At 43.5% G+C, this 17185-nt stretch overlaps 1 protein-coding gene across 1 annotated transcript; it reads right to left on the reverse strand.

Moving 5' to 3' along the window:
• Nucleotides 1-853: 853 nt before the first annotated feature.
• Nucleotides 854-11816, reverse strand: LOC308305611 (guanine nucleotide-binding protein G(I)/G(S)/G(O) subunit gamma-7). The gene is made up of 4 exons (XM_080750431.1): nt 11746-11816; nt 8114-8301; nt 7470-7585; nt 854-6265 (listed from the first exon to the last, which is right to left on the reverse strand). Exons 3-4 carry the CDS (start codon nt 7548-7550, stop codon nt 6140-6142), a joined length of 207 nt encoding a protein of 68 aa, XP_080606557.1. The 5' UTR covers nt 7551-7585; nt 8114-8301; nt 11746-11816; the 3' UTR covers nt 854-6139.
• Between the last annotated feature and the right edge of the window lie 5369 nt (nt 11817-17185).

The raw sequence follows: 17185 nt of genomic DNA on the forward strand, positions 1-17185 counted from the left end.
TTTCTGGTAGCTGCAGGATCTGTTTCTTCCACAACATTGACCTTGTTCTTCTGCAGTGTTTGCTGCTTCTGTGTTGCTGTACATTATGGCCTTTGTATTGCTGAATGCATGCACTTTGCCAAATGTAGAGGAGCTGGGCATGCACAAAATTGCCCTTAGTGTACAATCTACTCATGTTCACCTGTAGGTAAGCACAATGTTCTGCAGCCCAGGTTATGTACTCCCTTTACCCGCCTTTCAGACCACGATTGTTTCTCTTCCCCACCCTCCCTCTCACATGTCTTCTGAGAACTCAGGCAGCAGAGCAGAGGAGAGAGAGAACATTCCGCACATGGGCCTCCCATTTGTTTACTATCAGCCGGACAGGGGAGTGGCTGACTCCGACAGCAGCTGCCATTGCTCCACATTGGCCAGTGGTTGATCCACCTCGCGGCTGATTGGCCTTGCATGGATAGGGGGAGGTTGGAGGACCTTGATTTGAAACTTGCAGGTGTCTCATGTGACTTGTTCCAGGCGGATTTCAAAGGGCACAGGGACAGTCAGACAGACACTGGTGAAAGGCAACAATAACATTCTTTCAAAATGACCTAACGGGGAGGGAGGTATTACCTGGCCTGGCCTTTGTTTATAGAATTCAACAAGCCTTTGTCAATTGCATGCATGTGTACTGTACATTATGTAATACAGTATGTACTAACATGACTGTTGTGCATGTATGTACTTTGGAAATAGCCAGACACACCTGTTTGCATGCCTCCCTATCCTTGCAACAGGTGCACACATTATGAGAAATGATTTTCACCAATACCAAAGCTTGCGTTATTATATCATGTTTTTATTAATGTTATCTACTTCTCAATATCATCTTTTTGTTTTTAAACAGCAATATCCACAAAATATTAACAGTGTGCAAGAAAACATGAGTTATGGCACATCAGAGAAGAACAGTTACAAAAAATAGATATATTTTCTTCATAATCAATCAAGGCAAAAAAGATACATAATACTGTATGCATTACACAGGAGATCAGAACACAAAATATGAGTCTCAGGCAGGGCTCAGGGCCGAATGGTTGATGTTTGATACAAGGTTCACCAATGAGGAGCCTCGACTCTCCCCACAATTCCAGAAATACATTTTTGGGGCTTGTGTGTGAACAGTGCCACACCACTACTGAACTACGATCTCAAGCCGAGTGTTCTACTTAAGACTGGTACCTCATTCAGTCTGATGCCCCCAAAACCAGCATTAGCACAACACACGCCACTATAAGGCAAACTAACAACCAACCAATCAGAAGAATCGCTCTGATTCTTCTGAAACTGCACAACGACTTAAGATTGGTTGTCTCTGATTGCAGCCCAACCAGCAATGGAATGAATAAAAAAACAAAGAACATCCTTCAGAGTTTTGGCTGCAAACAACATTGGGAGTCAAGGGTGGAAAGCTGTGTATTGTGTGTATGTGAATGTGCATGTGTGTGTGTATGCATGTGTGCTTGCTTGCTTTCATTCTCACACCGTGTTCCTACCATAGGACCGTTGAACAGACTCAGACTGGTCTTTCTACTCCTTTGGTTCTGCTGTAGCAGTGCAGCACCATATAGTCACCACGACGTGTGCATTTCCATTGGGTTCTTCTCAGGTCAAGTGTACTTCCTCAACCCTCAAATAGGCTAGTTGATGTCACTATCACTAAAAGAGAGAAAGTTACACTGATCTGTATGTGATAGGTTGAAATATATCCTTAAGAAAAGGCAGACTCCCACAAAACCAATAATTATGCTGTTGTTAGGCAAATATTACATTTCTCAGTGTATTCAGACCCTAACAGAGCAACAATGGCAACAGACTCCTGCTGGTCAGTAGCTTAGAGAGGCACGTGGACAATTATGTGTAAAAATGGGGTTTACAGTATAAGTCCCTGTTTCTCCACCCAGCCATTCAAAAAGTTCACTTGTAAAATGGGTTAGTCGCATATTTATGCACAGGAAATGTTAATATTTTCTAAACAAAACACACACATCCATCTTCTCCACCCAAAAAATGGCATGCCAGTCCTTTCCCCACTAAAACCTGACCGCTGAGGTGAGTCTGTCATCTGCTGCTGTGACCCAGTAAGAACTGCATGACCTATTCTCCAGTGAGAGTTAGGCTAACCCTGCACTGTGCGACTGTGATATGTGGTATAAATTACAACATACCACTCTGTAATCTGGAGGCAGCTCTTTCTCATCCCATTTTCAAAACACACATACACTCACAAACAGACATGCATGCATGCACGTGTGCTATGTGGCTGAATGTGCATGCAAGCAAATATGCTCATGCATGCACCTCCAGCTATTCCATTGCGCTCAGCTATTGAACACCAAGGCCCCAGTAAGTGAGCACATATGCACACACGCATACATTACATACTGAATACACACATACTGATACAGATACTCCCCCCCTGCTCCTGTCTTGTAACTGCACTTTCAGCATGGTCTGTTAAGTTATGTAAGCAAATGCTTCAAGGAACAAATGCAACCAAGAGATGGGCCCAGGATTTTGTGCCTAAAACAGTAATCATACATGTTCAGTCTTGTACAGAATCTTGGAATCATGTTTTATTTTTATTTTATTAGAACAGGTGAACATATCTGTCAGTGGAGGGAGGCACCGGTCTCAAGATATTGCCACTAGTCTCAAGGTTAATTCTTAATGCTAAAAAAAAACTTAAACCAGACTGGAAACATGTAGTTACTGTATCTCACCCTAGTGACACATTTTGTTCACTTGTTGAATAAAACACAATCTTCAGATTAAATACAACACTAAATCACTTAAGATGTATATTGTCTTTGCATTGCAAGAGGTACGCATGCTCACATGCATGCCTGCACACTCGCACAAGTCCACACATGCTAAACAGCTGTTTGCCACCTCAAAACCCCTGACATGGTGCGGCTAGGTTGTCTATCAGTATAATAGAGGGGCTGTCATGTAACTGAAACACCCCACATTTGAGCTGCACGACAGCTAACATGGCTCCAACCGAACGCTGTGTAATACTGTGTCAAAAGTGTCCATGAGCAACAAGCTAAAACGGTTGCACTCCAACCTGTTAGTTAACTGCAGTTGTTCTTGAAGAGAACATTGTTGTATGTTGTTACATTATGTAAGGACACAAACACCTATACGGTGAACCCGTGGCAGCCTTTGTACTGTTTACACCACAGGAATGCTGCTCAAGGCGGCCCAGCTAGAGCACTCGGGCCGATTTTCACAGTTTCTTTGACCTTTGCTTCCGGAAGGTACTGGAAAACCATCCCCAACCATAAGCAAACACTTTCATCTAAAACAACAAAGGACCTACTGCGTTGTAAATGTGTGTGTGTGTGTGTGTGTGTGTGTGTGTGTGTGTGTGTGTGTGTGTGTGTGTGTGTGTGTGTGTGTGTGTGTGTGTGTGTGTGTGTGTGTGTGTGTGTGTTTTTTTATGTATATACAGTAAGTGCACCTTCTCCCAGCCAATCTCTGCTCCCAATAAAACAAGACTTCAGACAGAAAGATGGATTCTCATCATGTTACGACTGCCATCATTCTTCTGCAGTAGATAAGAGGTTGGTTCTAGCCACTGAACTGAGGTCAGATGTTGTTTCATCATCTTAAAAAGGATACAATCATAAAAATACAAGGTCCTAATTTCCTGTCTAATATTAAGTCGTATGTATGTTCCTCATGGGGTGTTGTGTCCACATCTGTGGCTAAAACCAACCTCTAGGAGCACAAGCCTCTTGAACCTCTCAAGACAGAGAGAATCCTGACTGACAGAACAGAAACATTTAGGCAAAGTAGAGCTAATAAAAATGCAACATCCACTGAGGGGATTCCATGTTCGGAGTAATGTTTTTGTATCTTATCTTATCTTACAAACACTGTACAGGGTAATACTCAACTGACCAGGTTCCATGGACTCCATAGAATGAAGAAACTCAAACTAAACCAAAACAGCTACTCTCACTTCTGCACGTCTGAAAGAAAGTTTATACACTTAGTTCATTTTATCTTAGCTTTATCCTTTTTTTTATGTGTTTTGTTTTTACAATCAAGTTTGGTTTTTTAAAGAGGAGGAGCACGGTAAAGGAAAAGAGAGACAGGAAATTGCTCTGTGATTAGAGTTTCTCGACTAGAACCTCCAATGCGCCAATGAGTTCATTGGTCATTGCTGTACGTCACTGGTATCCGTTCCCTGACCAATTGAAACCCACAACGCATTAAGGAGCTAGTCAGACATAAATCTTTAGCAGGTCTATAGCAGAGCTATATGTGGAGGAGAGGCAAACAGAGGAACAGCATTGGCATCACCAGCAATCCATTTCCTCCATTTTCTCCTCTGATAGTGTGGACTCTGATACTGATTATGCCATCACTGAAGCTTGTCTCTTATGAGACCCAAAGTGACCAGAATGGAGGAAAGAGGGGGGAGGAAGGGAGGGGGAAAGCTGGTAACTTCATTCCACTATTTCATTGAGAGTTTTCACCTCCAGCCTGGGTTCGTTTAGCTTTATTTGAAGGCAGCGTGATTCTAGGGCATGACCAGTCATTCAGCAACTGTGATATACTGGAACGCTGGTCAGTGTTCAAGAACCACTCTCTCTCTGGGGTAAAGCACTGGGAGGCTTTGTGTTACAGTAGAATCCTTCACTTAGAACCTAACAAAACAGGCAGAAGTTACCCCTGGCACAGATTCAGAGCTCCTCTCATTTTTGCTTAAGACAATGAAAATCTGATCCTGCATCAAGCAGGGGAAGTGGAACAAACGTCTGGCTACCTCGAAACATACTACAAAGAAATCAATATATTTTGTAATAGTTTCATCTATCAGTAATGCTCCAAAACAATAATCAAAACATACTGTATGTTATATTTCACAAATTAGTATTTCTTTAAGAAAAAAGAAAATGCTGTAAACGTGTTGGGGTTAATAGCTTGACTTTGATGTGGAGCAGGTCACTATCTTCTCTCCCATGTTGACAAAAGTAGACCTCATACTGTAGGTGGCTAGGTGCAGATCTCAAATCAGCTTAATAAGCTTGAAGTCCACTGACACTAATCATAAACCACAGTGGAGAATAGAAACACCGTAGTTCGGCATCTAGATGCAGCGGTCTACTGTATTGGCACAGCTGGGCTTTGGACTGGAGGCTGTGGACTGCCATTGTAGGAGCCTTAGACAGAAGTACCCCGGAGTTCCAGAGGTGGAGCTTTTGATAAAACTGGTTGGGAACATGCTTTTTGGCTACTCCAAGGCTTCAGGACATTTCCTCCACAATAAGTGTCAACTCCCCATGACGAATCACAAGTATGTGGTTCAATTTAAACACCTTGGTTGGCCTTGGCTCAGGCCTGGTGATTATTATTTTTTAACTTAAAGCACTTTAGCTTTAGTATCTGGCATGACTGGGTAAGGGATGACCGGTGCCCAGTTGGTCGCCCACACGTACCCACTCCCACTCCCACACCCATCCCACGATTAGCCATCCATCCTCCAACCAACCCCTCGCATCACAACACAGGAATACTTTATCCCACAATCCTACTGCATGTGATCTCCAAAATCCCTTTTCAAGTTAAGCTGACACTTAAGAGTTAATTTAACAGCATATTTGAATATTACCAAAGCACCTTGGTTTATACTCAGTAGGCCTACTGATTTTAGCCACTGTGAGCTAGAATGCCTGCCCCTAGCTGTTGCTCTGGTGTATGGCGCTTTTCCAAAGTGGTTTGGGAAAGTTATCTCTGTGTGTGTGTGTGTGTGTGTGTGTGTGTGTGTGTGTGTGTGTGCACACGCGCATGTGAGCGAACGCACGCACGCATGCACGCAGGAACACAAACGAGTGTGCATGTGTGTGAGTGAGTGAGTATGTATTTGTGTGTGTGGAATGAAAAAGGGTTAGGGTAAAATAATTAATTGATGTATTGTATGTGTGAATGTAGATATGCGGATGGGGGAATGTGTGTAACTGCAAGTGTGTATACTATACGTGCGTGCGTGCGTGCGTGTGTGCGCGCGCGTGTGTGTGTGTGTGTGTGCGCGTGTGTGTGTGTGTGTGTGTGTGTGTGTACGTCTCAAGGCTGGAGGGGAGGAGCACAGCTATAGGATAATGCAGGGCTTCTTGTCCTTAAAGGGGTTCTCGGAGGTGGGGACACCCACCAGCAGGGGGTCGCTCCGGGCATGCTGCTCACAGTAACTCATCAGGTCTGCTGCTGCCTTGGACACCTGCAGGGACAGAGCCAGGAAGACCTTGCTGTCAGGTGGAAATAGGGATGGGATGATAATCGCTATTATCGTTTATCGCGATAAAAAAAACACATATCGTGTCGCGTTGTGAGCTTAGATCTAGTTGATCTAGTTAGAATAATATATTCATAAGCTCTCGTCAATACTTTTCATTGGTTAAATATTTGAAAATCCCAAAGACAGGCTTAACCACTTTCATTTAAAAAAATGTAAGACATGTTTTGAGGTTGTAAATTGGCTATTTTGTGAAATATGGAGATCACGGTTTCTGCCCGACAACAACGAAGAGAGAAAGAGAGAGAGAGTGGATGAGAGGGAGAGAGAGATGAGTGAGAAGAGGAGGGAGGACAGTAAGGAGGGAAAGAGGAGGAAAGGGGAGGGCAAGCATGTGGGGTGGAAAAATAACTCACATATCAATATAGAAATACTCTGTTACAAATAAAAGTCTGGAATTCAAAATGTACTTGAGTAAAAGTATGAAAGTGTTGGCATCAAAATGTAAAGTGGAGTGGCGACAGGAGGAGAGATGGAGCCAGGGAGAACAAGGGGAGAACAGGAAGGGAGAGTGTTTTTTGCACCGTTGGTCCGACCAGTTTAACATTCACCAGGTTAGCATTCACCAGCGTCGGCAGGTTAGCATTTCACCAGCGTTAGTTTTACTGAGGTTAGGGTTAGGGTTAAGGTTAGGTTTAGTTGTATCTCCGTCCCCCTGACTTTCGGCTCCTCTGCGCAGCCAATCACAAGCTTCCGCTGCCTTAACCCAGTTGCTTTTTTGATACACTCGGACTGAAGGACCTGCAAAAAACACTCTCCCAGAACAGGAAATCAGGAGAGAAAGGGGGGGCCATGGGCAGTTGAGTGCGGGCAGGAAGGAGAAAGGAGAGAAAGAGAGAAGGCTAGAAGGAGAATGTAGGGAGAACTGGGGCAAGAAATAATATGCAGTAGGAAGGAGGGAGGAAAGTGGCAGGGAAGAGAGGAAGGAGGTTGAAAAGAGGACATGAGAACAGTGCAGGCAGGGAAGAAGGATAGAATGAGAACAGAGAAAATAAATCAGAGAAAGGGCAAAAAGAGCAGAGGAGAGGGGGGTGATGACCCGAGTAGAAGTGATGAGAAAGAAATGGCAAGTGTGCACGCACGCATGCGTGCGTGCACACTACGCATACACACACACACCATTCTGTACCTTGATGCGTTCGATCCCTGCCTCAATCCTCAGTTGTTCAACCAGTTTCCTGGCCTGGGCAATGTTATTAGTTGTAGACATACTGATCCATCAGAATACACCAACACCACAGAAAACTGATAGAGAGAGATGGAGAGAGGGTGGGGACAGTAGGCAGGCACATGGACAGACAGAAACGACAAAGATGGAAAGAAACAGGGAGGTAGAGTTATAATCCCAGAACTATTGTTCAACCCAAATGTTGATTAGGTAGGCCTACGGTATAAGGAAATGGTGTGGCAGCTAGCAGCCATTTCAGGGTCTAAAGTAAAACCTAAACATTTATTCAAGATTAAACATTTTATGAAACCAGGTTAGCATTGAGCTTAACTAATTTACTAGTTAGAGTTAGAGCACCGCCATGTGGTGAGTGTGTGGTATTAAACACGAGTATATCATTTTAGATGGCAGTCTGTAATAGAAAATGTACACTGGAAATACAATTATAACATTTGCATGATAAGTAATAAAGCTAAGGAAAAGCACAATGCGCGCACACACACACACACACACACACACACACACACACACACACACACACACACACACACACACACACACACACACACACACACACACACACAGAGAGAGAGAGAGATACCTACCTGACTGATGGTACGCAGAATGTGTTCTGCTCTGTCAGAATGAAGCTGTGAACTGCCACAGACAAGTTGTGGACACTGCTGGGCTGGGCTGAGAACAGTCACAAATTGTGAGCAGCTGAGCTCACATTGGTCTCTCCAGGGTCTCTCTGAAGGGCACAGGTGAGTTGAAGAGGCAAGTTGGCTGTTGACTGGGGAGAAACACACAGTAAAGCCCTCTGTGTTTATTCATTTGTAAGCCTGAAAGTGGTGACAAAAATAATCGATTCAGCAATGCATCGCAATTTGTCCGCGCTCGATTCTGCATCGATGCAGCAACAGGTAACGACAATCAAAGCCTATAATTATATATTAATTATAATTGCGACCGTAGGTCGCAGTTTAGTATGTGAACGGTCACAGCTTGTGCGTATGTATCTCTGTCTATAACGCCTAACACTGTGGTTCTATGGGTTTGTCGCTCTGACATCATGCTCTGACATCACTGTGATGTCAGGGGAACCACACTAAATAGAATGGGTTTGCCGCTCTGACATCACGCGCTGGCTTCACTGTGATGTCACACTAACAGAATCCCTTTTATTATGCCCATATATGGAGGTCCGTGATGTCATCAATATTAAGCCCATATCTAACAGGACTTCTAAGGGAATGCCCATACATGGAGGCCACATCGGCCACATAGCACACTAACGGCTGGTTCTACAGACAGGGATCTCCATGTAAATAAAAGGGTATGATGTCAGATGTCATAGACATCATAGGACTTTCACATAACGAATAACTGAGTAAGCATGTTTTGTTTGGGCTCTCACAGCATATGTCCATATACAGTACATGGGTAACTGGTCCGATATTACTGGCCAGATGGCCAAGAATTGCTGCGCGCCCTGAGGCGTCTTACTAGTATAATTGTAATACTGTGTATAATATTATACATATCATTCTAAATAAACGAAATAAATGAAAATGTTTCTATGTTGGGCAGTAATATAGAAAAGTGTGATGCATCTTGAATCGAATCCATACCTGAATTGTAATCGAATTGAAATGTAAGGGCAGTGCCAAATGCACACCTCTAAAATAGACCTGTAAGGGTAATTTGCTTACATTTGTACACGGTCAAAAGTTAGACCCAAAAAATGTTTACACTTTTATACCTGATTTGTATTAATATCATGATTCAAAAAATAGTTTAATTGTTCTCTGATTAGGGTAACAACAGCCTTACCATTTGAAACACACATGATACTGTGCAGCATAGATTCAGTGGTCTAGTTTTCAATGCACACTATAAAAGCATGATTGTACATAGTTAATCAAATCACACGTTCTAAGCATAATATAGACATTCTGTGTGTGTGTGTGTGCGTGCGTGCGTGCGTGCGTGCGTGCGTGCGTGCGTGCGTGCGTGCGCGCGCGCGTGCGTGCGCGCGCGTGTGTGTGTGTGTGTCTCTCTCTCTCTCTCTCTGTCCCAGAGAGTCTAGCTTTAATTACTCCTGCTGTGGATTAGCTGAGATTCATGTCTGTAATTAGGTATGTGTGTGTGTGCTCACGCGTGAGCATGCATGTGCGCGCACATGGGCGCGCACGCGCGCACGCACACACGCACACACACACACACACACACACACACACACACACACACACACACACACACACACACACACACACACACACACACACACAGGGAGAGGGAGTTATGGAGACTACTGTTATTATTTGAATGCTGTCTCTGATTTCCTGTTTCTGAGTATCTAGTTTTGAGTCTCTCTTTCTCTCTGATCACAGTTTTTCAGAGTGTGACAGACAGATCTTTACCATCACATTGTATCTGTTTTCTCCACCTTGCCATACATGTTACAGAAGTATCTGAGAGAATCACTACAGACCTACTTTGATTAAATGTTAATTTATGTAACAATTAAAAAAAAACTGTAAGGGTCCCTTTGGATATTATTAAGCGTCCTGCGAAGCTTCGCCAAAGTGACCCTGGGCGCACAACAAACTTTGAGCGCTTTGTGCCAAGATGTAGGCCAGATGTACTATAGGCCACGCTTCAGAGCCCGGACAAAGCCAGATGTTGGAGCTAGCTCCTTCCAGGAGCACCGAAAATAATGTGTAATTCGTTCTCTGCTTTATTAAGTATAAAAAGTATGTCAAGGACCCCCAAATTGACACTTATTAGCCTGTGGACCCCCATTTGAAAAGATAAACGTGACCAGGGACCACCTTTAGTAACACATAGAGAAGTTTTGTGGGTCTAGCAGTGATTCTCAACCATTTTAATTTCAATGACCCCCAGTTTGACATGCATTAGGCTACAGACCCCCATTCAATAGTATTTCTTAAGTTGTGAGACCCCAATTTATATTGTAAAATCAATGTTAATTGAGTGTACAAATGGAACCAAATGGACCACTGATTTCATTATAGCCTGTTGATTTCTCAAACTTTCTGATAAAGCATTAGCATTACTAAGACAGAAAGTAGGCATATTATCAGCCTACTTTGAGAGAAGGTGTGCGAGCCCCCCCAAAAAAAACACATTTCAACCACAAATCTCAATAAACACCCCGATTATCTTCAAACGCGACGCAGAGAATCGAACATGTGTGCTGACAATTTCTCGTCCGGACCAGCCGGGTCCATATTCTTTACAGCCACCCTATTGTCAAAAACCGTAGCGGGGACGGACGGGCCATAGTGCGAGCAATTCATCAGCCACGCTCAGGCGCAAATTCTTAAAGCTTATTGATCATGAATTATCGTCAGCACTGATCGCGGTAGATAGGCTAAACGGGCCGATAGCCTATAGGCCCTCTAGTCCAAAGCGTATGAAAACACAATGCGGGCATTTTGATGGATAGAACAGCATGTCCTCTCTCCCATGGCTATGCATACACACGCGCACGCACGAACGCGTGCGTACGCATAGCCACGGGAGAGTCCCATGGCTATATACACGCACGCACGCACGTACAAGCACGCGCGCGCACACACACACACACACACACACAACACAGACCATGCATGCGCGCAAGCACAAGCAGACATTGTGCACAATTAAAGCCAGCGACATTGATCAAAGCGTAGCCTTACAACAGACAAGACCGTTTCAGGTTTTACCAAACAGGCCCTGATTGTTTAGCTGTGGGAACAGGGTGGTGACATGTTTTAGGAGGTAAAGCTACAGCCAGCCTGTAACGTATCCGACAATGGGAATGGAAGGCTGGAGCGCATGCCTTTATTTTTCGCTATTACGCAAACTGAGCGGTTTAGGCCCACACACAGAGCCAGAAAACACTTCCGATATTCTAGCCTAGTTGTGAGATCTCTAACGCTAGTCCACTCGCTGTAGGCTACATGAAATCTTCCACTGACCCCCGGTCGTCCCCACTTCTCCCCACCCTCTCTCTCGGCCAAGGCTTGGGAAATCCGAATTCGTGACACCGATGAAGCCTTCCTCAGCTAACAGCCGCCTTCGGTGACCAAAACACCAGGATTGCAAGAAGAGGACATAATAAACGGTCAAAAGATATTAGAAGAGGCGTATACAGAACAGACCCGTTACATTCAGTGTAATGTACAATGTAATGTATACACAGAAATCCCCCGAATATCTCTAAACTCACCTCCGAATGCGTTGTATTTGTGATTTAAAGGGCCAGATCCGCTGGTTTCCCCTCTGCTCGTTCACTCAAACGCCACCCCCTCCGTTACCCTGCCTGTCCACTCAAACTCACCCCCTCCTCCCTTCTCACTGCTCTCCCTCCCTTCCTCGCCACTTGTGACAGAAGCAGTGGTTGCACATTTTTTTAGGCCTTCTCACATTTTCTTAATAGTCTACCTAGGTAAAAGTACCAATACTGCAATGTAGAAATACTCTGTTACAAGTAAAAGTCCAGAATTCAAAATGTATTGAGTAAAAGTACGAAAGTATTGGCCTCAAAATATGCTTAAAGCACCAAAAGTAAAAGTACAAAATGTTTGAAAATAGCAGATCTACAAGCTTATGGATCGGCTATTTAAAAAAAAAAAATAGGGATAAAGTGGTTAATGTATAAATAACTAGTAACTAAAGTTTTCATATTATGGAGTAATAAACGATATTTGTATCTGAGATGTAGTGAAATAGAAGTAAAGGTATTGGAAATAAATTATATAGACCTATATATATATAAAGGTGGACGATATGTGTGATTGAGGCTGATCTTTAGTTAGATTGACTTTATTTTAATATTAATTCCAATGTAATAATGGCAACATAGGAGGCATATGTCTGTCTGTCTGTCTGTCTGTCTGTCTGTCTGTCTGTCTGTCTGTCTGTCTGTCTGTCTGTCTGTCCCTTTTAAACTCCGTTCAACACCTTAACTCGTCTTTATGTGCGGCTCTGCCTCTGGGCTGGCACATCTGGATTCTGTACCACTGATATTGGCACATTGACACTTGTCTGCAGAGTGTAGGGCTGTAGGCCTACTACTACTGCCACACGATGGCGCCATTGGCCAATACGTAAGCTAGTATTCGCTTTAATTTAGTTTAATTCCATGTTAGGCCATTCCTGGCAGACGAGAAGGCCCTAGTGTAGTGCAAATAGGCCAATGGAATGGTCATCCATTTCCCCTTTATACAGAGCCCTCATCATCATACACAGTGAATGGAGCTCAGCAGGTAACTAGGCCTATTGAGTGTTAAACACAAGTGGAATAATTCCATTTTTGGCTGGGTCCAGAGCAGTTAATGTGGGTTCTATTTTATTGACATGCTCCAAAAAGATTGGACAAATTAAAATGTTTTCCTAAAAACAAAGTTAGATATATAGTGCTGCTTTCACTAAACGGCAAGACAATGTTACTGAGGAAGTATTGAGCATGCAAACGTGTGAATATCGGATGTCATCTATCAGACAGTGGGCATGGCCAGACGGTAACACTGTCAGTTTTGGTTTAGCTCTGAAGAGTGTACAAATGTAACCAAATAGACTCTCGAAGTTTAATGAATTATATGCCTTTAGCCCCAAGGGAGATTAAATGTCCCATGGCCGCTGGAGTGAAAAGCGCCCTCAGGGCGATTAGCAGCGATTTTTTATTTTTTAACACGGCTCCCTCACATATTAGGAGGGCGGTATGTGCCCTGTGCTTGCCCTTAGAGCAAGCTAAGGGCCAGCTTGCTCCTTCAAAACCATGTGACTTCCACAGGGAATGAATTGGACACTGCTCTTCCTCCCTCCTCCCCCAAGGGCAAACACAGGGCACATGCTTTAACTGTGTGTCTGTGGCCTATGGCCAGGGCCACACATTAAAGGCACATGCTTTACCTGGGGGGAGGCGGGGGGTAAAGCAGCATCCAGTTCATTCCCTATGGAAGTCACATGTTTTGACAGGCAAGCTTGCTCTAAGCTTTCCTTAAGGCTGTCCTTAAGCCACAGAGCAAGCTTGCCTCTTCTATGTGACTTCCATAGGGAATGAATTGGATGCTGCTTTACCCCCTGCCTCCCCCCATGGTAAAGCATAAAGCATGTGCCTTAAATGTGTGGCCCCGGCCTATGCGCCACCAGAACCAAGGATGGGTGTGTTTACTGTAGAGTAGAGTAAAAGCACAATATTTGCCTCTGAGATGTAGTGGACTAGAAGTAAAAGTAGTCCAGTGAAGTAAAAGTACCTCAAGTAGAGTACTTGAGTAAATGTACATAGTTACTTTACACCACTGTGGCAGACTGGATGTAGGCGAGATTCTTATGGTCCGTCTGTTCATACAATGAAGGGATGTTCTGCTTCCTCCAGCCCCAACATCAAAGTTGCACACAGCAGAGGTCAGGCGTCTGGAGAGGAACGTACCTGGTCGGAGGAGGAGGAGGAGGAGGAGCACCAGAAAAGGACAGCTCCAACCCCTAAATCTGAGTAAAAACAGGGTTTGAGCTAATGGCCTAAAGCTATGTTCACACTAACCTCACCTACCAGGCTTTCAGAGAGAAAGCCTGGTGTTCGTTCACAACAGGCCGTTTGGTTTCCGCCTAAAGCGCGGAAACCACGGCGTCGCTTTGATTTGGTTCCCACCGTTTGTTTCCCCAATCCCTATTAAAATGCTCGAGTAGCCTAGTGTGGTCTTGCCGGTCGCTAAAAGTTGGTCTAAAACATGCATATACCAAACGAATTTTTCAAAAGCGAAACTACTCCGCATCAAGGAGTTTATTAGGTAGGCCATAAAATGATGTCCTTGAGCGCAGGGGAATTATTTTGGGTTAAAACTGTTTCCGGTGGATAGTTCCGGTCAAATTGTAGTCCTTGAGTACTACAACATGACGTTTTGTGGTTTCCGCTCCAGACCGGTTACAAACCCGAAAAGTGAAGTGATCCCAGACTATGTTCACACTGGCTGCCCAAATCAGGTTTTTGACCTATTCAGATTGGAATCTGATTGGTTTATATCAAGTCTGAACAGAGAGAGAGAAAACACACACACACACACACACACACACACACACACACACACACACACACACACACACACACACACACACACACACACACACACATTTGTCCCGGTACCTGTTTTTTAACTTTGAGTATAGTCTTAGCTTCTATGCCTCTTGTGGTTTGTTGTGCGGTATCTACTCTGTTGATTTGGAGTGGCAGCTGTGTTTTGCCAAGCTTAAATTGATAAATTAAATTGAGGAATTGTTAAATTAGATTGTATTGTGCTAGGGGCTAACATAGATGCTCATCTCGAGCCAGGCCTGCTCAGAATGAGAAGGCGTGGAGATTCTTTATCTTATTTCATCTGATAGATCTAAATTATTCAACAATATTGTTATGGCTCCAGCCTAAGGGAAATCAAGACACAACATGAGTGAATGGGAGCACCCCAGCACCCAAAAACCACCAGCAACCAAGATATGACTTCAGGATGGGCTGAGCAAAATAATAAACTCTATCCTCAAAAAACAAACTAAAGGTTTGAATTGTGTACTTTGCATTTCCTTGAACTTGTAAACAGACAGTCAATGGTTACCCATGTGGTTCACTTTAGGGGTGATGAGCCACTCCTGCTATGATCGGGGGTGTTAGGGGTCAGAACAGGTGTGTACAAAATGTGCTGTGCATGCTAAATTGACCTGAAGAAGAGCCACAATGGTTCAAACAGTGTTTTTGTTTAAAAAATGTCTTTGCCGTTCTTTGTGTGGGGGCTGTACCTTTTTCAACAATCACAAATGCTATCAACCTACCAAACCCAAATATTAATTCAATGTATAATTCCAACAATACATAAAACAGAGAGCAATATATCCACTGACAGTCTGGCTAGTGGATAGGAAAGCCTGCAAGAGGTGCAGAAAGCTGGCCTCCTATTATGCTTTATTTTAACTACAGGCAAATATGGGTTTCTTCTCAAATATGATATTTAGGACTGACTGTCCACACTGTTATTTGCAAGTGATCAAATTCGATTTTTGTATTCAGACATTGTCAACTATATCTGCATAGGTTGCTGTGGTAACAACGTAAGTTCTCTAACATACTCTGTCATCCAATGCTGTCTCTTGCAAAAAACCTACAAGCTAACAATGCATCGCATGGTTGTGAACTTGTAGATCAGATATTTCCATCATATGATGGAAGTATAAATCAGGCTGCAATGTAAATGTCCATACGGAGACATACCTTTAGTCTGGATTTGAACGCATTTCAAAGCAGTAATGTAGTTCTGATTGATTCAAATCTTTTACTGATCTTTCACTTTCACTGAATCTTTCACTGATTCAAATCTTTCCGAGCGCAACCAACATAAAATGACTTGTCATTTAGTTCTACTGGATATCTTCTTCACTAGTCTCTCCCGAACATTTTAGTCTAGTTGACGAAATAATACATTTAGTCTAATCAGTTTTAGCCACCATGGCTTAGTTTTATTTATTTTTTTAATCCAGCTTTCGTCAGTGAAAAAGGTAGTCGACGGACATTTTTCCTCATAGTTCGATGAAATCAACACTACATCTCGCTGGAATGCCGGAACTATCAACTCCCTGGAACAACCTAGTCACTGTCGTTAACTCATTCAATCAGCCAAGCACACCTGCAGCCCATGACACACAGAAGGCACCAGATAGACATCCAACCAGGGGCATAGTTCTGCCGATTTAAAATGACTCCTATTCAGCAGCGAAGTGTGATGTCACTTCCGTGAAATGGCATGAAATGTCGCCCTCTACGGGGTTCATGCTGGTATTGTTTTGTATTCAAATCGCCATTGAGGAATTTGCGATCACCGCATATAAGAACTGTGTTAAAAATATAAACACACCATGTGCGCGGACATGCTCTCAGCGACAGTCTGTCCCAGACACGAGTGTCTCTCTGTAGTTTCCAACATTTAGGACAGCGTTGATTACATTTTCTCTGACAACAGGCTATATCAGATATGAATGAATATCATAAACTATGCAGAACCCCCCCGCTGACAGAAACGCGCACATGGTGTGTTTATTTTTTTAACACAGTCCTTATATGCGGCAATCGCAAATTTCCCAATGGCGATTTGAATACAAAACAATACCAGCATGAACCCCCTAGAGGGCGTCATTACGCACAAATGACGACATGGCTTTGTTTCTCTATACGGAACTAAAACTTCCTATGATTGGCCGCTAGTTGCGCTGTTTTCCCCCCCGGCCGATCGCAAAAAGAATTGCCCACCATTGGATCCCATTCATTTTCCCCTTTCGTTTTCTAACCTTAATTAACATTTTCATGAATACTGTATGGTTCCTATCGTTAGTTAAAAATTGCCTTTCAATCACCATCATATTCGTTTTGTTGAAATGTGGTCCAATGTATTTTAAAATAAATGATAAAGTTGCGGGGGGCGTGGCCAACTAAACTAATACCAGCCGGCTGTGTTCTTCTTCGTGTGCTGTATTTCGGGAGGCTCCGACCACATTCTTCCATGTATCCCTGCGTTGCACGTGACTGTTGGCAGCCAATAGCGTCTCTGATGCCTTTACAATTCTATGATGGCGACACCCATTCCAAGGGGTAGAAAGGGCCATTTGCGCTGCATAGAAACCAATGGCTT

The sequence above is a fragment of the Nannobrachium achirus genome (assembly GCF_963921795.1).
Source record: "Nannobrachium achirus genome assembly, chromosome: 20".
Lineage (NCBI taxonomy): Eukaryota > Metazoa > Chordata > Actinopteri > Myctophiformes > Myctophidae > Nannobrachium > Nannobrachium achirus.